The sequence below is a fragment of the Amblyomma mixtum genome, chromosome 3, assembly GCF_055824585.1.
Source record: "Amblyomma mixtum isolate Tamu chromosome 3, ASM5582458v1, whole genome shotgun sequence".
In the NCBI taxonomy this organism is placed as follows: Eukaryota; Metazoa; Arthropoda; class Arachnida; order Ixodida; family Ixodidae; genus Amblyomma; species Amblyomma mixtum.
Genome location: NC_143014.1, coordinates 240,470,676 through 240,495,892, shown reverse-complemented (window position 1 = coordinate 240,495,892; position 25,217 = coordinate 240,470,676). Strand labels below are relative to the sequence as shown.

The 25,217-nt window shown below is 48.2% G+C and overlaps 2 protein-coding genes across 2 annotated transcripts in view; both read left to right on the top strand.

Annotated features, from left to right (window-relative positions):
• Positions 1 to 592: 592 nt before the first annotated feature.
• Positions 593 to 6,378, top strand: LOC149354142 (uncharacterized). Its single transcript, XM_089575938.1, has one exon. The coding sequence runs from the start codon at positions 2,020 to 2,022 to the stop codon at positions 6,376 to 6,378; it is 4,359 nt and encodes a 1,452-aa protein (XP_089432064.1). The 5' UTR covers positions 593 to 2,019.
• Positions 6,379 to 8,535: 2,157 nt separating this feature from the next.
• LOC149354141 (translocon-associated protein subunit alpha-like) overlaps positions 8,536 to 25,217 on the top strand; it is a 35,135-nt gene continuing 18,453 nt past the window's right edge. The window contains exons 1-5 of the mRNA XM_089575937.1: positions 8,536 to 8,543; positions 11,758 to 11,932; positions 14,953 to 15,058; positions 16,639 to 16,766; positions 23,034 to 23,165. Of these exons, the coding sequence (XP_089432063.1) occupies positions 8,536 to 8,543; positions 11,758 to 11,932; positions 14,953 to 15,058; positions 16,639 to 16,766; positions 23,034 to 23,165 (549 nt within the window). The remainder of the gene's footprint in view (positions 8,544 to 11,757; positions 11,933 to 14,952; positions 15,059 to 16,638; positions 16,767 to 23,033; positions 23,166 to 25,217) is intronic.

The window sequence follows — 25,217 nt, the reverse complement described above, 5'->3', positions numbered from 1 at the left end:
AGTAAGAACTATTTAATTCATTGCCAATTCAACGCCGCACAATGCCTGTTACTGTCGGGCAACAAACGACGACCGTTTCTTCATCCGGCGGGAATGACAGACTGGCATTATGCGCTTTCAAGTTCGGCTACCTGAAAACACCGGATGGCTGGGTCAAACTAGCTCAAGTGGTAAGTGAAAGTTGGTTAATAAAAACTTCTAGGGTGTTCATAAAAATATTGACAGCTGTAGTTACTGTGAAGTATGCGCTGTAGTGTTTGCGTGAGGCGCGGACAAACGTGTCCGTGCTTTGATAAGGACACAGCGAACTTGCCTGTAACTCGTGTAAAGAACCTCTTCCGAAGCCGCATATCTCTGCGCTGAAGTCGTTTTCTGCGTGTGTGTGTGTGTGTGTGTGTGCGCGCGCGTGTGTGTGCGTGCGTGTTTGCGTGCGTGTTTGCGTGCGTGAAGCTGCCTCTCACTGTTGCGTTGCTTACGTATGTAGTACGACACCTGTGGAGTTTTTTGCTCACAACTGCTTAGAATTGTTTATCCACGCGACACCTGAATTAAAAGGTACGCAGCCGTATGGCTGGTAAGTCAGATATGTAATGTGCGGTTTAGGTTGTACGGGAACAGATAAAGATCAGCCTTTTGGAGTAATAAAAACATTTCGCCTGCATCTGCAAAGATGGGCGGAGCTTTCCCACCGCCTCCGCTTGTGCACTGTAGGGTTCGGCACGCTGCCGCCTCTTTTTGTACATGTGTTACGAACATTCCGCGAGAGGAGAGTGGACTAGGCTGCGCGCCCCGTTTTGTTTCGTTTTGTTTGTTTTGTTTTAGTGCGTGCCGTTGGAAGGCGAGGAGCGGCTCGAACGCCCATGCACTTCGGTTGGTCTCCCCGTTCGTTCTTGCGTTTTCCCTTGCCACTCCAGATGGCGGGGCTCTCTGCCGACATCGACCTTGGGCTCCTGTCCCCCATCTTCCCGGAATCCTGCCTCCCGGGGGGGAGAAGCCGCCGGCCATAAACAAGCGAGAACGGTCTCGGTTTCGTCGCGTTACGCGACGGGCGGTATACTAGGCCAGCACGGTTAGGAGCTGAAAGTGTCCGTTGGCCCCACACATCTGGCGCGCCTCCGCTCCACTTGGCGGAGGATTGCGCAGCCACGTAGGGAGGAATTTCGGGGTGAGGGAAAAGGCGCTGACATCAGTTCTGAGCTTTCTTATTCGTTAAAACTGATGTCAGGCGGGAAGCTGTAGCACTGTTTCTTTTTGCGTGTGGAAAGGGGCGCGGGAAAATCGGAGTGGACTCTCGAGGAGACCCGCGCCCGAGGGCTTGGGGCTCTAGCTACTCGTAGCTGTCAGGCGCTCGGTCGGGCCGAGCGCGGAGTAGCGGCCGTTGAGAGCTGGTGCAAGGCGCGCCAGTTCGACTGTTGGGACGTGGTGTCCCTCGCCTCTGTGAAGGCGGTCGGTTAGGCCGGCCGCGGATAGTTCGACCGTACTGAATCTTGTACCCATCTGTAAATAGCCTGTATAAAAGTTCTTCGTTTCTCCGTGAATCGCTTCGCCTGGAAGTCACTTCATCGAGAAGCCCTTCAAGCGGTGCATCCAGTTGCTGGAAACCACCGGACCAACACCACCGGCAACAACTTTACTGGCGCAGTCGACAGTACTGGTGCACTGCAGCGGCCCCCAGGAGAGGACGAAGTTCGGTATCCAAGGCGAGATACCGAGTGGACGACAGGCTAAGGGTACGAAGGTGCGAGGAGCATCGGGCGTGAAACGCCGAAGACAAGGCCTTCTGCGGACAGAGGGTGGCATCCCTGAGCAACGGCGGCAATTGGGAAATTGAAGCGGACACGACCTTCAGCGGACGCCAAGTGGCATCCCCGAGCAACGGCAGCCGCTAGCGGCTTCAATCGGCACCTCAAGAGGTCGACTCCATTCTTGCCCGAAAAGAGGACACTGCGAGCAGCTCCGAGTGAGTTCCCTGGTTCCTTTTTCTTGGCGGTCACTGTTTGACTACGGCGGGCGTAGTTAATGATAACCCGATTTGGGCATCTTAACCCTGACAAGGCATCGACAATGAACAGCGATAGTGACAGTGGTGACAGTAGGGACGGTGGTGACAAGGGCATCAATGAGGTGTCGAGGCCACGGCGTAGCCAAAACATTGATAAAGAGCTGGAATTGTACGAAAAAAAGATAAAAGCCTTAGAGCTTGAAATGCAAATCATTCGTGCTCGAAGCCAGAATGCTGCGCCTTCCGAAGACGAACGGTTGAGACAGTACGCTAAGCTGCTCGCCGGCGCGTTTCCCAAATTGCCTGCAGACGGTGAAGTGCCCGTCTGGTTTGAATCAGTGGAATGCTCGCTCAGGGCTTACAACGTTCCGAAGGAACACTGGGCGCAGCTTGTGTTCCCAGTGCTGGCCGAGCGGGTGACTTACTTATCGACTTGGTTCACCGCAGAACAGCACAGAGACTACGATAAGTTGAAGACGGTGGTCCTAGACGAGTTAAAACTTTCAGCCGCAGAGTACCAAAGGCGGTTTTCAGGGGCCACCAAGAGGCGCGAAGAGACTTGGAAGGGTTTTGTCACACGCGTCCAGAGTTATTTAAATTTTTATTTAAAGTCTCGGGGCGTGTCGACTTTTGACGGACTTCTGAAGCTTCTGGTCGCCGACCAGCTCAAAGAGGGGCTATCAGAAGAAGCACGGAAATATGTCAAGCTGCGCGAGGGTGAGAAATGGCTGAACGCGGATGATATAGCCGCATTGCTGCAGACGTACGAGGAAGCCGCCGGGAAGGGAAGCGCACAGAGGAAAGCCGACAGCTTTAAGGGTTTTGATAACCGGCCAAAACCGAGGTCTGAGGCCCCACCTGCTCAGAAGCCTGGGGCAGAACGAGGAGACGTAAGGGCTGCAGTCAGGCCAGGAGGAGAAAAGAGAAAGGAATCGCGATCGGGTGGCTGTTTCCGATGCGGAAGCTGGCGGCACGTTGTTGCGAACTGCCCATTTGATCGTGAGAACCCAGCTGACAAACGAGAGCGCCCGCCGCGCGAGGATAGGTTAACGGCACGCGTGTCCACCCATGCCTCGGAGACCACGCGTTCAACTCTCAGGGACGTTAAAATCAGCTGTCGGGAGGCAATTTTCAGCGCCATTGTGGACACCGGCGCAGATATCACCGTAGTGCGCGAAAGCCTTGTACCTGAAGAGTTTGTATCCCCACATGGGACAATCGATCTCATCTCCGCCTTCGGAGAAAAAGTAGAGGCGAAACTGGCAGTTGTTCCTTTGAAGCTGTATCGTGGTGCTTCCTTAATTGAAAATGTGGATGATGCGACACCGGTGACGTGTGCGCTCACCGACAAGCTCACGCACGCCGATTGCCTGATCTCGGCAGACGCATGGGAACAGCTGCACGACACGCGCAAATCGGACAGCGAGGGTCTCGTGCAGGCGGTTGGAACTCTGTCGCCGCCGGGTGAAGACAGACCGGATGAATCAGGGCCAGACGCGGGTGCCGAGTCAGTTTTGACGTTCGAGGACGAAATCCTGCCCGAGCAGACCCTTGACAGAAATGAAGGAGAGCAATCACAGACGGGTAGCACGGCTGAGCTTGGCGGAGCACAGAAGTTTCGGGTTGAGCAGCGTGAGGACGAGACACTGCGTGAGGCCTGGCAGAACGCTAAGCAGGGAAAGGCGGGCATGTCAGTCGTAGACGGAGTTTTGTATCATAAAGACCAGGTGCTAGGCCAGGGGGTACAGCAGCTAGTGCTGCCAAGATTACGGCGCGAGGCCGCACTAAGCCTAGCACATGAGTCCTATTGGGGGGGACACCTGGGCTTTCGCAAGACTAAAGCTCGCCTCAAGTACAGTTTCTACTGGCCGGGCATGGAGTCAGATATTCGCAATCACTGTGACAGCTGCCATGGCTGTCAAGTGCGTTCAGACCGCCGGCGAACTGACAGGGTACCGATAACGCCTCTCACTCGCCCGAAGTTTCCTTTCCAGAAAGTGAACATAGATGTCATAGGTCCGATCGAGCCATCGTCTGGCCGAGGACATAGATACGCGCTTTGCATAATAGATCTGTGCACGCGTTGGCCAGAAGTAGTCTGCCTTAGGTCTTTGTCCGCCAGGGCAACCTGCGATGCACTGCTTTCGGTGTTTAGCCGGACGGGTGTTCCCGAGGTAGTGTGCTCAGACTGCGGCACCAATTTTACAGCCGCACTTACGAAGGAATTTCTTGGAAGGCTCGGCTGTACCCCACGCTTTTCCGCCCCAAATCATCCGGAAAGCAATGGGTCGGTGGAGAGGTGGAACAGAGTCTTTAAGACCATGCTCTCACACGTAATTGAAAAGGAACCGAAAAACTGGGACAAGTTCATCCCTTTTCTTCTTTGGGCCTATCGAGAGGTGCCGCACGACACCACTGGCGTGTCGCCCTTCCGAATGCTTTACGGCCGAGACCCAGTAGGACCACTAGGTATCCTAAAGCAAAGCTGGGCGGGAGATATTGAAGTACCCGGGGAACTGGCGAGCGCCCCGGCGGAGTACCTGAAGAAGCTGAAAGCACAGCTCGAGATCGCGGCCGACACCGCAGAGCTAACGACTAGAAAACAGCAGGAGGCGTACTCGTCACACTACAACAAGCATGCAATGGTGAAAATCTTTCGCGAAGGCGAGGCGGTCCTCGTCTTCGACGAAAAGAGGCCAGGGAAAATGTACCCGAAGTGGCTGGGGCCGGGGGTGGTGACAAAAAGGTACCGCGAGCACTCGTACTACGTACAGATGAGTGACGGTCGCCGCATGCTAGTACATGCAAATAAGCTACGCCCCTACGTCGGCAAGGTGGGTTCGGTGAGCGTCATATTTCATGACGATTGCGACTTCGGAGAAGTCGAATACACCCCGCGCGCACAGAACCTCCTGGAGGACTGTGTAGTTCTTAAGCCTGATAGAACAAGCCACTTAAACAGGGATGCCGCGGCGCTGGTGCACGCCACGTTCGAGCAGCACCAGGCATTGTTTCGCAATGAACCCTCTATCGCACGCGTGGGCGAGCACAGCATAAAACTCGCGGAGGGGGCAAATCCAAAGCGAGGGCACCCTTATAGGATCCCAGAGGCTTTAAAAGACGAAGTAACGAGGCAGATTGATGAACTCCTCGAACAAGGCCTCATCTACCCATGCAAAAGCCCTTTTGCACACCCGATCGTGTGTGTTCCAAAAAAGGGCGGGTCGGTACGTCTTTGCATAGACTATCGAGCGCTGAATGCGGTGACCGAGACGGACGCATTTCCTATGGGTTGCCCCCAGGAGCTGATCATGCGAGTCGGAGCCGCGAGGTTCATAACCCTTCTTGACCTCAGGCGCGGCTATTGGCAGGTGCCGCTCGCTGAGGATTCTCAGCTTCCGACCGCCTTCATCTCGCACCTAGGTCAATTTGCCTGGCGGGTGATGCCTTTCGGTCTTAAGAACGCGGCGGCTACCTTCCAAAGGAACATGAACCAGTTACTAGCCGGGCAGGAAGAATACGCTTGCGCCTATCTAGACGATATCGCCGTGTTCAGCCCATCGCTCGAATCGCACATCCGTCATCTGCACCGTGTGTTTTCCACTTTGGAGGAGGTGGGCCTGCATGCTAGTTGGGAAAAGTGCCAAATAGCGCTGCCCTCAATCCGCTACCTGGGGCATGTTGTCGGTTCAGGCCAGCATGGCCCAGCCAAGGAGAAAATTGAGGCTATTGAAGGCATTCAAGTCCCTAAGACCAAGAAAGAATTGAGGAGCTGCCTAGGGCTATGTGGCTACTACCGTAGCTATGTTCCGAATTTTGCAGAAATCGCTCTGCCACTAACACGCCTAACGGGCAAGGGCGTGCCGAATAAAATACCATGGCCAGATGACGCCGACAGAGCCTTCAAAGCCCTGAAAAAAGCTCTATGCGAGGCGGTTGCACTGACCACTCCGGACCCACGGAAGCCGTATCTGCTTTTCACAGACGCGTCGGCAGTAGCAGCTGGTGCCTGTTTGGCGCAGCTTTCTGACAACGGCACTGAGACGCCGATAGCCTTCGCCAGTCACAAATTTGCACCCTCGCAAATGCGATGGGCTGCAATCGAAAGGGAGGCATTCGGGGTAATCTGGGCACTAAAAAAGTTTGAGACGTGGGTATTTGCCGCCGCCGTGACTGTCATCACTGACCACAATCCGCTCTCGTTTCTTACGAGCAGCGTGCCCCAAAGTGCAAAGCTTACGCGCTGGGCTCTGGCGCTCCAACGTTACAATGTTAACATTGAGCATCGCAGGGGAGTCGACCACGGTAACGCGGATGCCTTGTCTAGGATCCCCAACGCTTGTTGGAATAGTACACTGGCTGACGTCCCGCAGTGACCGCTGGGAAACTGGACGAGGGAACAGTGCACACAGACTCGTTGGACTTAAGAGACACACCCTGATCCAACCCAGCGAAAGTGGTAGTGTTCTGTGTGTGTTTGTTTGGTGGACTCTCTAGCATGTATCTGTGAAGTGTGTGACGAAAGGCCGCGGCATGCTGGCCCACAGGCTCCTGCAGCTTACTCGTGCCGATGTACTGAACTGCTATACTTGCCGAACCCTTTTTGTTGTTTGTTGCCTCGGCTTATCTCTTAATAGATTAGCCGAGTCTTGGGGGGAAGGTGTAGGGTTCGGCACGCTGCCGCCTCTTTTTGTACATGTGTTACGAACATTCCGCGAGAGGAGAGTGGACTAGGCTGCGCGCCCCGTTTTGTTTCGTTTTGTTTGTTTTGTTTTAGTGCGTGCCGTTGGAAGGCGAGGAGCGGCTCGAACGCCCATGCACTTCGGTTGGTCTCCCCGTTCGTTCTTGCGTTTTCCCTTGCCACTCCAGATGGCGGGGCTCTCTGCCGACATCGACCTTGGGCTCCTGTCCCCCATCTTCCCGGAATCCTGCCTCCCGGGGGGGAGAAGCCGCCGGCCATAAACAAGCGAGAACGGTCTCGGTTTCGTCGCGTTACGCGACGGGCGGTATACTAGGCCAGCACGGTTAGGAGCTGAAAGTGTCCGTTGGCCCCACACATCTGGCGCGCCTCCGCTCCACTTGGCGGAGGATTGCGCAGCCACGTAGGGAGGAATTTCGGGGTGAGGGAAAAGGCGCTGACATCAGTTCTGAGCTTTCTTATTCGTTAAAACTGATGTCAGGCGGGAAGCTGTAGCACTGTTTCTTTTTGCGTGTGGAAAGGGGCGCGGGAAAATCGGAGTGGACTCTCGAGGAGACCCGCGCCCGAGGGCTTGGGGCTCTAGCTACTCGTAGCTGTCAGGCGCTCGGTCGGGCCGAGCGCGGAGTAGCGGCCGTTGAGAGCTGGTGCAAGGCGCGCCAGTTCGACTGTTGGGACGTGGTGTCCCTCGCCTCTGTGAAGGCGGTCGGTTAGGCCGGCCGCGGATAGTTCGACCGTACTGAATCTTGTACCCATCTGTAAATAGCCTGTATAAAAGTTCTTCGTTTCTCCGTGAATCGCTTCGCCTGGAAGTCACTTCATCGAGAAGCCCTTCAAGCGGTGCATCCAGTTGCTGGAAACCACCGGACCAACACCACCGGCAACAACTTTACTTGCACGTTCCGTCGTCACCAGGCTAACTTCTTTTCTTGTCTCAGTTCCGCTACCTGGCAGTGCTCTTAGATTATTTTAAAATATATTTATATAATTGTTCCCGCCTTTTAACTTACCTGGCGCGCGAAACACCTTCATTCAGTTGTTACGATATCTGCTACGATTGATAAGATATGTGTCCGATTATATAGCGATACCAATGACTAATGCTCAGCTGCCACGCAGAACGTACTACACTACAAAGGGGGAACAACGTATACGTACTTTGTCTTGTTTCATATTCACTTATATCCTGCATCATATTGAAATCTTACAACGTGGATGTTGCTTTAGGACGGCTTGGGTGTTTCCAGAACCTTTTATTTGCAAGGCATGGGTCGGCCTGAGCCAGTGATTTACCATTTACCTTGCATGCGGAAGAAAATTTTCTGGGGAAGAACCGGGGTGTCAAAAGTTGCACAGAAAGTTGATTGGTTAGGTGCAAGGTGGTGTGCATGTCTGGTGGAAGAATTAAAAAATAAGACCTAAAATTGAGTGCTGCTGTGAAAAGTGGTTCCGCTATGCCTGCGGCTGCAGAATTTATCCAAAATAAGGGGCAGTGGTGTCTTATGCTGTAAAGTGTGTGGCAAGAGAATCCTAGGCAGCAGCACATTGTTTAGAGTGTGGGTACTGTTTTCAGTTGTTGAGAATGTTGAATCGCGACAAGATGGGGTTTGAACTATGAATTGATCTCCATAAGACCTAGTGCGGACGTGGTAAAATGAGGCATAGACGTCGTCCCCATCAAACAACTGTGGGTCATGCAACAGAATACTTAAGCACAGCCTAAGCAGTACGAAATAGGGTTACATAATACATTAAATATGCAAGATGACCGTCTTGCAGTGGGCGTAGTCAGGCTGATGATGATGATGAATACATTAGAACATCAGTTTTGACAAAAATGACAGTGTAAGTAGGATGCATTAATACGAAGTAAAAAAAGGAGTATTCTAGTCATGTATACGTATAAATGGCAGCTCCGAAAAAATGGCACAAAAAGGAACTTATATGAAGGTAATGGCAATTTAAATTAGTGTTGGGGGAAAAAAAATCTAACAGTCACTGAGGGTAGTCGGATTATCAAAAAAATAAAGAATATATACCTTGACATACGTGCTCGCTATAGTCAGTCCTGTGTGAAAACTGAATTGATTGGAATAGCAAGATTTTTCAGAACTGTAGTGTGGTTTAAAAAGCCTTCCTTATAAAGGGGCACCAGGGTGTTTTCCTCAGTGCCAGATAATCTGATTAAATGGATTCCTTATGCGTTCCAGAGACCAGTGCAAAAAAAGAATTAATGAAATCACAGCATGCAAACGAAAGTTACTCCAATTAGAATAACTCTAAAAGATCAGATGAAAACGCGTTTCACTTACCCATTTCACTCACCCAGTGCTGGAATTGGCTGGTACCAATCAGAACCACGCTTAGCACAGAGGCAGCAGAGGCTTGCTTGCCTGCAACTGTTGCTTTCACAGCATTGTCTCCCCGTCCCCACCCCCTGTGTATACACTGTAGACAGGGCAAAGGTGACTAACACTACTAAGGAAGCTCCCTGATCTTTGTTCGCAGCCCCAACCTTCCCTCCTGTCTCCTGTCTGGCTTCTCTACATTTTTGGGCAAGGTGTTTCCACTGGCTTTTCTTTTCTTCCTCTCTCTCTCCCCCTACCTTTTTTTTTTTTACTGCCTACTTGCCGTGGTGTGAACAGTACTCGCCTCTACGAAAGTTTGAAGCGAAATTGAAAGTGTCGTTTCTAGCGTTATTCTTATTAGCTTTCGATTAGCTTTCCCTGCTTTATTTTTTTTAGTTTTTGTAGCATGCGAAAAGCTTACAGCACTCAGAGACATATTTTAGTTTCATTTTGGGAGTATAAAAAAACTAGGTTCAAACTGGACGCCCAACCAATCAGAAAGGCAGCGCCCTCTCATTCCTGCTGCCGAAAATGGCCGCAGTGTAGCGGCACCATTGGCTCGAAACAAGCATTTTTAGAGAAGATTACAATAGAATGAAAATGAAACTTGGTTTCTGAGGAAAGGAAATGGTGCAGTAATTGTCTGGCATCTTGGCGTACACTTGAACCGCACCGTAAGGGAAGGGAGGAAGGTGGGAGTGAAAGAAGAAAGCGAGAAAGAGGTGCCGTAGTGGAGGGCTCCGACCACCTGGGAATCCTTAAAATATTAAATATTACCATTCCGGCAATCTCTTTGGCCGTCCAGGCATCACAACGTTTCCTACTTTGCATACAAAGAATAAAGACCTCATGCTTGGTTTGCATCACAGGGCACCTTTAAGCCGTTTTAGACTCAGCCTGAAGCATCAGTGTTATTATTTAGGTTGGTGTTTAATAACTGAAGAATGTTGGAACGTAGAGTTTGCATCGCATAATTTGTGCGGTGAGGAAAAGTCTTCCAGTGTTCTGGATTTCATGTGTCATGACTTGAGTATTGTTCAGTGGGAAGTTCTGCTAGGCTCGTTAGCATAGTATTGTTTTCTTTTCATTCTGTTATCAGTGCTGAATACAAATATTAGGTGTAGATGTCTCCTGCCTATATTAATACTAACATTTGGAAATGTTAATCTCTGTTGCTATTATATGGCAAGTATGTTACAACTCAATAATTTTGCGTTGTAACGTGGCAAGGTTTTGTATGTTGTTTGTTGTAGTCGTTCCCCTAGACCATAGCACAGTAACTTGAGTGGGATAAGAACAGAGAATTGTGCAGCAGCAACAGTTTTTTTTGGAGAAAATCTCTGTTTGTATAGAGCGCCCATCACTGAGGCAAGTTTGGATGCTATATAATCTATGCACTTGTCCAAGTACATATTTTCAGTAAATACAGCTCCCAAAGTTCTAAGTTCAGGCACGGTTTCTATGTTATTGTTGTTCAAGATAAGTTTGAGAGCCGATGCAATATGCTTTTCTTTAGCACAAAAGATAATCTGTTTTGTTTTAGAGTAATTGGCTGGCCCACACACCTAGTTTTGACAACATTGAATTGGCTGTACTAAACTGTTTTTCACAGGTATCATAAACACAAAAAATACTTGTGTCGTTGGCATAGACCGTCATCTTCGCCCCAGTACCAATGGTAACAATAGCTTTCAAGTACATTCAAGTGCATTCAAGTACAATCAAGTACAGCTTTCAAGGTGTGTTTAACATGGGTCCACTAATTTAGTTTTTTATGTGGTGGTTATTCAGAGTAACTAAATGTTTCTATACTATAAGCTACCTGAAAAAGTTGATGTGATTTTGCTTGGTAGTTGTTCTAGAGTTCACTTGTAATCTCTGGTGGATAAGGGTACGTCTTGAAACTCGACGAATTTTTGGGGCAGTCTTCACTTTGAGCACTGGAATCGATTCAGGCAACTAAATGCTGATTTGTATAATATATCGCCTTTGATCCATCAACTGAATTATTGCTGCCGACCAGCGAGTAAGCACCGCATGCTATCGTCAGCCCTGATGTCGTCGGTTTAGATTGGCAAGCCCACTCTTGGTTGAACTTGTGGTATATATATGGCGGACTGATTTCACGCTTAACTAGCTGTGTGTTGCAAAAGAGGTATGATTTGACCTTTGAAAGCACCAGCAGCCAGCTGTAGTGAATGGCACTCTCACCTGCCACGAATTGTGCGAATTGAGGCGAACCAGTGAGCAGCGTTTGGCAGACCCTATTGTAAGCTGTTGTTGTAGGTCTGAAAACTTCTCAGAAAGTGATTGAATACTCAATTCGTATTCTCAGATTTCTTTCCTGAAGGCTCCGAAAGCACAAAAGTCTGAAGGAAAAAAAAAAAGATATTAAACCTCGTTTCTTGTAAGCATCCTTGTGAGAGTGAACCTTATTCTTTGAAAGAAGAGCCTGGCAGCTTATTTTGAAATTGCCAGTACCTTGTTATCAGTTCTAGGAGCCTAGGCGGCCTAGGAGTTCTAGGCAGCCATTTGTAACAGTCTTCAACCACTCGTAAAAACGTGTCTTGCAGTAGTGACCTTGTTTTAATGTGTATTTTTTTAGGCCCACCCTATGCACTAGCACAAAAGGAGGATGATGTTATAGCGCCCGGCGACGCTATAAAGCACAGGCGCAGAGATCGGCGTTCCCGCGATAGAGGAAAATAAAGATGGACGGCGCGTGCTCGGAGCGCACGCCCGGCACGGGCTGTTCGGAACTGGAAGGCTGCCACGCTGGTCGTCTTGCTCTGGTGCTCCGCTGCGACCCCGCAAATCCTCAAAAATGTTGTTGAAGATGCTGCACCAAGTGGCTCTGAGCAGCAAGAAGCAGCAGAGAGTGAACAGGTTAGTGGCACTGACTTTGTTTTGAGCTTGCCCTTTAATTAACCATATGTAGCAGTGCTCATATACCGCTTGTTAACTGTAATGGTGCCTGGAGTGCCATTGTGTGGTCTTTTATGTTTTTTTCACGCAGAATTCATCAGCTAACGCGTGTTCAAGCCTTGTGCAACTTCTCCCTCACAGTATTAGTGTCCAAGAACTGCTTACGGCATTTGCACATTTGTATAGTCGCTGTTTTTCTGTAAAAACGTTTAAAATATGGTAGCAATGACCGTACTGTCCTTTTGTGCTCTCATCTTTCAAATCAAATTTGTCTGTTTTTTTGTTTGGAACAAGGCCACTTGATATGGCAGCTTTTTGTAGCCAAGGCATTTTTTTGCTGACCATCATAAGGCTGCCACAGTTTCAGTGCATGTTAAACGAATGCGTCTTCACAAAAACTTTTCTGCAGCCGTTCATTGCAGTGTCCCTTATAGTGCAACTTTGGGACATAATTTCCTATTTTGTGTGCTCATAAAGTTTTGCGAGTGCTCGCATTGTGCTGCTGTCATCAGGTGGTTTGCATGAGGCCTCACATGCTCAACCAGTTGATGAAAATGCAACCTTTGCTGCTGCGTGTGCAAGTTCCCTGGACCTTTTCAAGCTGCACCGCCAGGAAACATACCAGTGTATTCTGGAATATAAACATAGATTACTTTTACAGCGTTGAAATAGTGCTTATGTTCACCATATGCCTTGAAGAGTTGATGCTGTAATGTACGAGTGATATTTTTCTACTGCAGGTTATGCAGAGGTGGCAGGAAAATATTTTAATGTAGTAGAGACTATTTAGTTCATACTTCAGTCATTCAGTGTACCTTCTACCCTTTTTCACCGTACTGTCAGCCACAAAAGTTTGTGGGATCTGCGATGCGTGGCGGTGCAAGACAAAACTGTATTGCTGCGCCATCTGCCGTCACAGAGCGTGGTGTCGAGGCCCACGGCGCTGTGGCCAACAGTACATCATTTGCAATTGCCTGCTTTAAACTGGCATCCACTCTTGCGCATGCATGTGCGGTGGTGGTAGGCTGACACTGTGGTCTACCTGTCATATGCAATTTAACTTAACACTGTTGAATATGGCAAACTGTAATTCTGAGGAGTACAGGGCCAGCCTCTAGCTCTTTTCTGATGGGTGTCCAGTGTAGAGGTTGTTGATTGGAGGCTCCTACAAGGCAACCCTGCCAGGTTAGAGGGTCGTCCCAGCTGCTTCCCAGAAGACGGGAACTAGAGGGTGCCAGCATAAACTTTCACCCTTCCCGGCATTGCTTGGAGTATTCCGGGCCACCAGATTAGCCCACTCATGTAGCCACGACGGATGTGACCACCTACGTATTCAACAGCAAAATCCACATCACATGAATAAGCTCTGTAGCCCCAGAGACGTGGGTATGAGTCGTGGGGCATGTTTCATGTATCCTTTCTTATAGTTTTGATTCTTTCAATGCAATTCTAAATGCATTTTCTCATGTCAGCATACATGAGCAACTGCTGTAGTATTAAGAGTTGATCTACTTTAAAACAGCTGTTACGGCTTGAGCAACCCAAGAAACTGCTTAGTTGCACAGTGCTACTGGAGCAACGAGTGGTCTTGGTATATACAACTTGAACTGTGTGGTGGTAGTTTGTTGCATGATACCATGCCATACCATGTCTTACCATAGAGGCAGACTACAGAGTGCACCCTCGGCAATGCAACTTGGTCCGAAAAACATAAATGCCGTAGTTGCATTTATTAAATTAGGTGGCATGTGTGTTTCACAAAAGTGAACAGAACGACTGAACCTTTATGGATGGTTCCGCGCAGTGTCTTTGCTTTGACCAGCTGCTCATTGGCTCTCCTAAAGGTATCTGACTGCAAGAAATCTCTGCATGAATATAGACAGTTGTTACAAAAGAAACTGGGTGATGTAACACGTCCCAAAGGGACATATGGGCTATGGGGTACGCCGTAGTGGAGGACTCCGCATTTCGACCGCCTGGGGTTCCTCACATTGCGGTGAGATTGCACTGCACACGGGTGCCTTTTGTGATTTGCCTCAATCAAAACTCGGCCAGCACGTGTTAAAACAATGTTGTATACAATCACTTTACCAGTTTGCATAAAGCTGGTTAGTCTGCCGAAGGCTGGTTAGTCTGCCGTGGCTTCATTTATAACTTCCTTTTTTTTTGTGCTTTTGGTCCAGAACCAAATGCAGGCGTTGCCTATCAGAACACATCTCACCCGCTCTTTTACTCCGAGTTATAGTGAGCAAGTACTGTTGTTCTTGCTTCTAAGTTAAAGGGGCTGTGAAAGGGGGTCTCAACAAAGATGCGAGACGCCTAGTATGCTAACGGACGCAGCGTCACGAGTATCCTCCAGCAAAAATTTTATTCATGCGTTTTGTGAACGCTGAGTTATTTGTAGTCAAAATTTGAATTTCCGTATCTTCGCGCTTTTGCCTCTCCTCTGGTCACTTTTTGCACGCGGAAATGCCAGTCCGCCGGCTCCACGCACTCGGCCCCTTCACCGACCGCCCACGCGTGTGGGAATTCCCCAGGGGGCGGAGCCAACGCCTCCTAATCTGGTTCGTCGTCGATGGTGCTGGCGCGGCAAACCAATGATGGCATTTCACTGCTGACGTAAACAGCACTACTTGACGCAATGCGCGTGGATTCGGGTGAAAGCTCGGCACCGCTGGTCGCCGCAAGGCGCGGAAGCGGGAGTTCTTAAAATTGTATTGTAGATTATCAGCTCGATTTTGAGGTCTGGTATGTGGCATGAACGCTCGGTGGCCTGTACTCTACGTAATGCTAGCATTCTATAGCCAACCTTTAACGCCCTCTTCAGGGACCCTTTAAGGGTCCTGTTAAGTGTATATTTCATCAGCTGGGTGCACATCTGTGGTATCTTATTGGAAGCTTTCTAATATTTAATTTGAGAGTGCCTTTGTCACCAGCGTGCAAGTTTCTATGTCTTGGACACTTTGGTGAAAATTGTGCAGGATGACGACGATGAAGGTGATGACAGCACATCAGGTGGACCACTGAAACCCTCCCCTCATGGCGATACTTACCTGCTGTTCACAAAGCCTCAGAACTTCCAGTCAAGTTAGTTGGTTTTGATCTTCCTTGTGCCTCTGAATTCTTGCTTTCCTGTGGAATGCTTTCAGGCAGAAGCTCAGTTTGTGAATAAGCACCAGGTATGGGGATCCTGGAGGTAAATTACTCTGTGCAGTGAATGGAGCAACACATCATTTTGCAGCTAAATGTTCTGCTGCAGATTTGCGTTGCACATAGGTAAATTCTATTTCAATAGTTGCTTGTGATTTTTCTTAATGTCAGTTTTCATTCCTTTTTTTTCTTTTTCCTTTCTTTCTTTCTTTTTGCCTCGCATAAGAAATGCGCATCTGACCTGGGCCTGTGTTCAGCATGTTTGCTTTATCTCGCCATGATTGGCCAGTGCCGTCGACTGTCACAAAGTATATCAAGTCACACAGTATATCGAACTCAAGTTTTGCTGGTCATTCCAATATTTATTGGTGCTGCGCACCTGCAAGTGGCGCTTTCCCTAACGACGCTCTTCGATTAGTTTTCACAGACCGAGGTTGGTGAGTGGCGCAAACGTGGGGTGTGCTTCAGGGTGGCATTGGTCTCCTGTGCTCTGTTTCTGCGCCACTTTCCTGTCATGGGGTGAAACCAACCTGCGTGCTTCGCTGCTGGAGGCGTTGCAGAAACCGACTGTACCATAATTTTAATGAGCGGTTATTGTATTCATAGTGTACTGGACTATCATAAGATAGTGTACTATCATAAGATTAGACATCTTATGATAGGCTGCTAGTTCCAAAGCACCCTCTACTGCAGCTTCCTTAGGAAGGAGGTTAGGCCTAGCAGTGCCCAGCAAGCGGTGTGCTGCCAACACGCCAGTCAGCGGCTCGTCTCTACATTAAGTGAGTCACTAGCGCGGGTGCAATATATTCTTGCTTCCAGGTTACAGATACGCTATGCAATTCTCATAAAGTAGAATCGCTATCGTACAAATCTCACGGGGTCGCAAAAATTATTCCTATCTTCCGAAACAAACTAAATTCAGATGCAGAATTTTCGCAAATGTGTTTTTGGCTGACGGGTTTTTGCATACACCACGCACCGCTGCTCAGTGCTAGCGGTGCGCTCCGCACAACTGGCGATCACGGCGTCACCAATGTGCGGGATGCGCTGCCACTCACTGTTTCAGTGCGCACCCTGCGACTGGTGGTCCCGGCATTCGGCAATGTACAGGCAGCTAGCAGTTCGTGCTTGGGGGGGGGGTCGCGGCCCATGCAGCTGTGTCATCCACAGTGGGGCGGGAGGTTGCTTATAACATCTGAATTGTACCCACTATGTGGCCAGGGAATTTTACGAATTCATGTCATCCTCAAATTCGTATCAACTGGGATTGTATTGCTGAGATTCGGCTGTGAATCGAACTATCAATACATTGAACTATTTTGGGATCTTCGAGTTCGATATGTGCAGGCTCAACTGCACATATAAAACTTCCTAAACCATGACAATCCACGTTTTCAGTAGAACGTGTGTGCACTTGCTGTGTTTTATTTTGTAATGTTTTGCAGATGTGCTTGCACATATGTAGAAATTAGGTGGCACGTTACTTTTCAAATTAACGAGTTTCCTCTTTTATGCAGAGTTGCCTGCTGGCAAGGAAGTACACTTTCCTGTGGGCTTTAGCAACAAGGGTGAAACGGACTTTGTGTTGGACACCATGGACACGTCCTTCTGTTACCCAATGGACTCCACTTTTTACAGCCAGAATGTGAGTATTCAATAAGTGGCTTTCTCCCTGGGCAAACCTGGAATATGTCAGCCTCGACAGGTGGTGACCATCGAAATTGAGTGTGCCACATCAGCATTTCGCTTTCAGATTTCATAATGGTCAGGATGTTGATGTCTACTCAGCAGTGTCTTGTTTCAAGTGAAGAGAAGTGAAGAGAGGCTGCTTTCAGGAATAACAAAACTTCGGAAAATTGATTAGCAGCTTGAGTACTCCTCAGACTGTCCCATTAGTATCCCTGGTATGTTGTTTTTCTACGCACATGAAAGTAGTTACTGAACGAGTGATCTAATAGAGCTGGGCATAAATTGTTTCAAACTTCTCCTATATCCAATGATTTTTCTTCTAGTTCGCACCACTTTTATCACAGTGACGGTAATTTGAGAGCGTATGTGTACTTTTGTGATCAAAATATTACAGGATGAGTGTTCTTGGAAAAAGAAAAAGTGATAGTGTTTTACTGTAGTTAAGCCAAGTAAACGTGCGAAAGCGTATGTTTAGCCTGGTTGACTCATTGCTTTGCTTCGCTTGGTCGTTGTCACATCTGGCTATGGTATTAGACTCGGGTTAAGCTCTTATCAAGGTTAAGCTGATCTGATCTGTTTGTGCTGCAGATGGAAGTTGATAAAGGCAAAGATGTGCAATGCAGAGCACGAGAGCAATTTAACACAAAGCATGATCGGCTGCGGTGATTGCATGGTGCTCTCGTGTGGTGGCTAGCGAAACTGATCTGTTCACGCTGCCGTGGGTTCAGAACCCAGTCGTGGCAACATTTATTTTACTTCTGCACCCTCGAGGTCAGCGACGCCTCAAGATTCTTGTTTGGGTTTCATTGTAGCTCTTCCTTGCACCACAGTCGCGTGGTAGTGTGGCCAGCGGAAGAGCATACTTGTCCCCTCACATCTTGACACAGTTCGGCCGACCGGATTAAGTGACTGCGCCAAAAATATTTTTTCCCACACACTCGCGTATCGTCAACTTTTGATCGCAACAGTGCATGCATGCTGCCGTGCCTTCTCTGTAGCAAATGAGGTTATGCTCAGCCGTGATGAAGTTTGGTGCCTCGGGGAATGCTAGGAAACATTTATGCATGTATATGTTTGTGTGGTGCATGCTCATAGGCTGTAAAAAAAGCTTTTCTTTCTGGGACTCAATTTTTAGAAATTTCAGGTTTGGCTGAAATTTCGCAATATGGTTAAGCCTGGATGCAACAAAGCTCCAGGTAATGAATTCGTCAATATTACGAAGTTCCCAATTCTCCAATGATGCACCCATTGGAGCGTTTGTATTTGTGAACTCCTTGTAACAGAGGTTTCTGGTGATTAATTTTATATATAATGAACTCGGTATGCCAACTATGTCTTAGCGGGTGCTGCGGTACTCGTAATTGGGCCGAACCACGCGAAAGTTTCTCAACAGTAAAAACAAGCACCACTCTAGGAAAGTCTATGATTTCAATGAGCGAATGCAGTTGACGCAATGCGCCATGCTGCAGTGTTGTCAACACCTCTCTGTGGCAAATGCAGCAGTCTCCAGAGCTGTCACTTTTGTAACGTTGCACCGAGTAGCATTGCAACAGTTCATGCCCAAAAGCAGCCCGAAACAACAGGACGTAGTAAAGAAGGCACGGTACGAGCAATGCGCACCCATCGCTGCCACTCAATTGCTCGCGGGATTCTGGCACTGACCGATGCTGTATGCCAGGAGTGGGTGGAGAGCGCTGGGGACTTGAGTAGTCGGTTGATCAGGGCAATGACAGCCGGCCAAGTTGAGAGAGGGCGCATGTGGGAAGAGGCCTCTGACTACGCTGCCTCCTCCACTCTCTCCGCCCCACGCATAGTGGTACCGTGCGAGCTGTGGCAGACAGAGATGGTGGCAGTGGCTGCCACAGTCTCGTTATCAGGGCGATGACTTAATGGCTTCTTCCTGTGTGACTTCGAGTAAGGGGGGTTTACTCTGAATATTTGAAGATGATTTCACATACTTATTTCCCTTTTTAGTTTTCATTTTGCACCGACCTTTTGAGTCTTCACATGAAAACTTCTTGTAGTGAAAAATTGCACTCTTCTCAGTTTCGCTATATCCACCTTGAATTGTATTCTGACACTAAATTTAGTTAGATGGCCAAATCTTCTGCAGGAGTGCGCCACCTACATAAATCATGTCTTTAGCATAACTAGCTGCGCAGCATTTGACAAGGGAAATGAGTTCAACATTGCCAGCATGCTCAGTACATCAACACTGAGCACAGATCAAAGTTGGCCTGTATCGATGGGTTGGTGCGTTTCTGTGACAAGGCGGTTACTTCCATGCAAATGGAGCTGTTGTAAGCTAGAAATGGCTAAAAGCCGAACTGTAGATATCGCCACCACCGGTCATTCTCACAGGGAAATTGCGGTGCAGTGAGACATTTTTTCTCAAACGGTCCCCTGAGGCCAGGCATACACTTAGAAATTGTTATCACTGAGACTTTTTCGCTCTGGATATCATGAGTTGAAATCAGTTTGTGGGGAATATTTTAAATCCAATTTCTCAGCAATAAATTCATTTCATGCAGCCGGACTCGCATCAACATAGCGAGAAAAAGCTGCAGCATCAATTTCTACGGAGAATGGACAAACAAAGCTGATGTCAGGATGACGTGCTAGTGCAATGAAGCCTGCACATGCAGGAAGGTATGTTTGTCTGATCTGTTAAGGGTTATTTCTGGAAGTGTGGAGTTGCCTGTTGAAATTCAGCCTAAGCACCTTATCATGAGTTGGGTGGATTAAGTAGGGAAAAAGAAAATGAAGAGAAATAAGGAGGTTTATAGACGGAGAAAGAAGACTGAGTGGAGCAGTAAGGACTCATGGAACATGGTCAGAAGAGGAATGTGAAGCCTGAACACGACTTTTTGCAGGACAGAAAAAGATTAAGTCAAATATTTGTGTCGAATAAGCAAAAGACAAAGCAAGGGCTGCAAAAAAATTAGCCGACAGTCACGGCTGTGTAGCGCGACATTCTGCAAAAGCAGTTTGTGGGACCTTCTCGTTGAGCCTCGGCTCTCACGGCATGGAAGCAGAGTTTTCTCGCTTTCACGTTTTTGCCGTAATGTTTCGTGTGCCACAATGCACCAAGGATACCACAGACCCAAGGAGCGGCAGTTTGCGCAAGTGCTGCTTTGTTCTGCTGCACACAGATACACTAGACTCCTGTTTAGACGAACTCGGTGAAGACAAATTCTCGGGTAAGAGGAGTAATGCGATACCATGTGGTTGGTTCCCATTAGGATTCAGTGTTTTTTTTTAAGAAAGTCTCCTAAAGACGAACTGTTTCGTGCGTGATTCAGTTAAGACGTGAACTTTCATAGCAACTGCGAACCCCAGCAACCCCATGCAACGATATTCGCGGAGTGTCTGTGCAACGCTGTCGAACAAAGGAAAAGTATATAAAAAGCTTCCCTGCAGTGAGCACACCCTGACAGGAAGACTTCTGCCCAACTTCACGGCGTTGTGCGGGGAACCTGTCTTGCAAGGCACCTTTGCTGTTGCATGGGTGGGGTGCAGATTCCAGATCTCTGCACCGTGCATGCGTCACCTGCGACACATTGGCACCGGCAGACTAAAAGGCGTGTGGGGGTGGAGTAGATCATTGGTTGACTTAGAGCTTAAACAGTTTGGAGCCGTACTTAACTGTGACTGAGGCACATGGTGCACCTGCCCGTAAAGTTGACAACGGCTACACTGCAGAAGGATCGAGATAAGAGAGAGATGCACGTCTACCCAGGTGGGCGGCACCTTGAGAGCAGTTGGAGCCTCAGAAATTGCCGGGAACAAAAAATAACAAATAGAAGTCTCTCTAAAAGAGAGCGAAAAAGATTGAAAAGAAGAAAATTAGCCCAGTGCGATTTTTAAGAAGGATAACGTGTTCCATGCCCTCAGTGTTTAGCCTACCTCATGCATAATGCCATTTATGTTCCGTGTGCAATTATCCTCCCACCGCAGGGCCGTTGTATTTATTTTTTACTGCGCTAGCACAAAGAACCGCACTCACCGATTTCACCACTGTCTGTCTGGCGACGTGGATTGCTCAGGGAGAGCAAGCTGGGTCACACAAGCCTCGCCAGTGGCAGCAGCTGCCATCACAGAGCCGTGGCGCATTGCGTAACCGCTGCACCACTGTGCCAGCAGTGGTATGAGGTCTCCCAGTGGTCAAGAGTGTAAAGTAGAATGACCAGTTCCGCATAAATGGGCATTAACCTATTAAAGCTATCAGGTGATACAGTTAAGGCGGAGCCCCCCTCACCATTTTTGGCAGTCTTTGTCTGAAGCCGTGGTTGACCTTGAAAACCGAGCCTCGAACCGAAGTGAAAACCGAAGTGCTCACCTAATTCACATTTGGCCTAACCACGCTAAGTGGTCAGCTATTTTTTTCATGTAACACACATTTCGACATGCATAGCATGCTCACATATCTCCTCTCTCTCTCTTTTTTGAGGCGCTTCTGATAAGGTGAACAGAATTTCGGATCCCTTGATGTTCAAGTCTACTGTATTGTGTTCAGCCAGCTCAGTAACAGGGCATCTCAGCCTGCCTCTTCTCATTCCCTCGCTGTCAGTCTTCTGTGTCATTGTCTCCAATGCCACAGAATCGGGAAACATGCCCTTAAGTAGTGTTGCACTGTGAGAGAAGAGGTGACTTGCCCTGGGGGCAGGCTGTTCCAAATGTCAATGGTGCTGCAAGGGAGCAAGCTGTCTTCGTCATGTCCCTAGGCCTAACAGCCGGGCGTGGATGCCACTCGCTTCTGTGCTGGTCCGTTGCACAGACTCGTGTCAACACAACATAGGCCCGAAGTGAGTGGCTCCAGTCATTGATGTGGTGAACTGCTGGCCGTGGACCTTTGTCGTTACTACTAGAAATCCGTTTCCAGTGCCGTGGTACTGCTGACTTGGTGCAGACTCGCTAGCACCACCTCTGCCGGAGCCTCGTCACTGGAGAAAGGTACCTGTACATCTTCAGCAGTGCAACGCAGCAAGTAGAGTCACGTGTCTTTTTCTGCCCACGCTAGTTTGTTAAACATTTGGTTTCAAGCATTTGGACTTCATTGGCTTATTGTCAGTAGCAGTTTTCTTCTTCGTTTGGTGTGGCATATATATGTGCTTTGTGAATTGTGTGTCATATAAAATGTTTCATTCCATATACAATCACTTGGCCGACTCTTCAGCTTATGGCTCACTCTCGTGCAGAAGGCTTCCCAACTTCGTGACTATTTTTGATGAGCCTCCCATCAAATGTCACAAAGTTGCTAAGCTTCATTCTTTGTGTGAGTGGATTATAATCTGAAGAGACAGATCAGGTGGTTGCACAGGGGACAAAACATTTCATACGACAGACAATTCGCAAAGTGCAGAGATGCATGTCAGCTGCCACCATGTGTCGCTTGCACCTGTCACCGGCATGAACTGCATATGTGCGCTAGAACTGGTAGTTTGTTTTCAACCGGTGGAGCCCAGGAGAGGGTGGAGGAGAGGTGTGCATGTGCTGAACAGCCGTATGAAAAAGGCAGATTAAAGTACTAATGCTTGAAACCAAAGACCTACAAACTGGCTCGCATGGAAAAAAGAACCTTGAGGCCTCAACATGCTATGCCATATCGGTGAACACATACAGGTACCTAGTTCTAGTGATAAGGTCCCCGCAGAGGTGGTGGTATGTGGGTCTGTGCCACATGAGCAGTAGCACGGCGCTAGACCCTTTGATTCCTCGTAGCAGCAACTAATGTCTGCAGCTGGCAGGTCATAACGTTCCGTTGACGGGGGTGTGCAGTGGGTGGGAAGGACTGGAATGAAAGCCAGTGACATCCATGCCTGGTCAGTGGGCCTCGGGACAATGCAAAGGCTTCTTGCTGCCTTGCAACACCACTGATATCTGGAACAGTTTGCCCAAGGCTTTGTCTTTCTCTTCTGACCATGATCCACGAGTCCTGTTATAATTATTATTCTTCGCCGTCTCTTTTGCCTTCTTCCTTCTTCTATAAACCTTCTTCTCTTCCTTATCTTCTTTCTCTCTCTCCCTACTTTATCCACCTTAATTCATGACACACCTCCACTGGGTCCTAAGAACTTGACTGAAATGAAGTGTCGGGGATGGGATTTATTACTAATATTTTATCCTACAGCCTGTGCATTATCCTATTTTGATACATGCAGTGGGCTGATTTTTCTCTTTTAAAAGGGACTTTAATTGATAACACATTTCTTTTTGCTTCTAGTTCACTGCCATTGGTTGCAACAGGGTGGTAAAGCCCAAGCAGCAGGCCACGCTGTCTTACAGCTTCTTCACCAGTGAGAGCTTGAGTGCTGGGCCCTTTGGTTTGGCTGTGGATCTTCGGTACAGAGGAGCTGTAAGTATCGCATCTTGCTGCATTATCTTTTCGCTTGTGAAGGTAATGCCTGATTAGTCAAAGGTGAAACACAGAAGATATGTATAGAAGCACCTCATTGATACTTATTGTTCTTTAATGCAGGAAAAACTTGTTTTCTGGGATAACGTATAATTGGAAGTGCCTAAGATTTTGAAAAATATAACTGTTGAGAGGTACAAGGGCGGCATTTATTTACAATTTCACTTCATAAGAATGTCGATTACCATTTCTTGGCACAAGGTCTGAAAAGACACTTTTCTAGTGTTAACGCAGTTCAGCCCATATTTACGTTGTCCTTAGGACGGAAGAAACTTTGCAACGCATCCGGTCCGTTGACAGCGGTGGTGTAAGTAACCGGGATATCTTCCTCGTTGCTTTCATACGCGTCAGTTCCTTGCACCAATGCACTGCAGGGAAGCTGCTGTGGTGACTGGATGTTGCAGTGTCCCTTCATGCTGCGTTCCCCAGACTGGGGCTGCTTGTGTGTAAGCGTATCTTGTAGTCTTGTGATGCTTTGCCCTCTTGCCCTTACGCACTGCAAAGAATCCGCTGTGTTTCTTCTCTTCATGTCTGATTCCCACTGAGACGGGCCCCTGTATGTTAAGGCACTGCGTTGTTTTTTTTTTTTTACTCTTCATCTTTTTATGCTTTGCCCTTTGCACCTAGGCACTGCAGGGAAGTCGCGGCGGCAGATGAATGCATTAGTGTCGCGTGTTCCCAAGTTCAGCCCGCTCCTGTGTTTGTGCACCTGCTGTTGATCACTAAACGTATTGTAAGACCAGTATTTGTTGAAATATTGAAAATAGTTGCTAGGAAACAATGTTATACGGGAACTTGGGTATTAACCTGAACAAAATCGCTGTAACTCTGTGGGAAATTTTTATTGCCTGCAATTTTGAGTGTGTGAACCAGGAACTTTTCAGCGAGGTTCTACTACTGTATTTGAGTATGCTTGCAGCAACTGTAGATTTAATGGGCAGCATCATTATTAATGAGGTGTCTGCTAAGTTGCAGGCTTCAGGGTCGATATGTGTCCTTGAAAACCTTTGAGTGTAAAAAAAGGTGTTTTCAAGGGCTCTTAAAAGTCCTAGTATTTCTGTTGGTCCTTGAAAAATCCTTGGTTTATGGCGTGCTAAAGGGTGTCACATTTTTAAATGGTAGCTGTAACCGTAAGGAGCAGGAAGAGATGAGAGCGGATCAGGGCACCAGTGTGATTTGGTGATATCCTAGCTGAAACAGAGGGGAGGCAGACTTTGGCAGGGAGTCAGGTGGGCACATGAGGTCGAGAAGTTTCCAGGGATAAGGTGGCCGCAGCTGGCAGAGGATGGGGTCACTTGGAAGGATATGCAAGTGGCCTTTGTCCTGCAGTGGCTGTAGTTAGGCTGATAATGATGAAAGGGGGCAGCTATAAAAGAACACTTGCACCCATTACATTTTGTTTCTTTTACAGAAAAATCATTATGTTGTGAACAATTCCACTTTTTGATTTGGAGCAGGGCATCAAACCTACGCCACAGTGACTGAATCCAGAACTGAGCGGCTCAACACTGGAAGTCAATGCATGCAGGCGTATACAGTGAAACCTCATTTTAGCAAACTGGTAAAATATTGTAATGTACTTCGATATAGCCGAGATTCATAATATAAAATGTCGCCAGAAGAACTCTTGATGGAGAAGCTAAATTTAGTCTGCAAAAGAAGGGCAACAGGTAGAGACCTTTTCTGTAGTTTTAGCACCATCTCAAGCCGCTCGTGTCGAATGCGGAGGCCGCAAAACAAAATAGCGGCAAGCACTAGATAAGTTGGCTGAGCCGCACTGCAGCGCAGCACGCAGCGGCAGAAATAATACCAGCTAGGTTGGCTTCCTCTCATTGCAGTGGTGTTGCGTAAAAAATTGGACACCGGGACGAACGTATCGCCGTTTTCACCACCTCTTCTCCGGCCGCTGGAAAGCTACAAGAACTGAGTGTGTTGCTGGTTCCGGGGCGTTATCGGCAGGTGCAAGAGGAGTGAACAGGTGCCGAATGCCTG

Coding starts and splice junctions, on each gene's coding strand:
- LOC149354142 (XM_089575938.1), top strand. CDS start 2,020: ATGATAACCCGATTTGGGCATCTTAACCCTGACAAGGCATCGACAATG.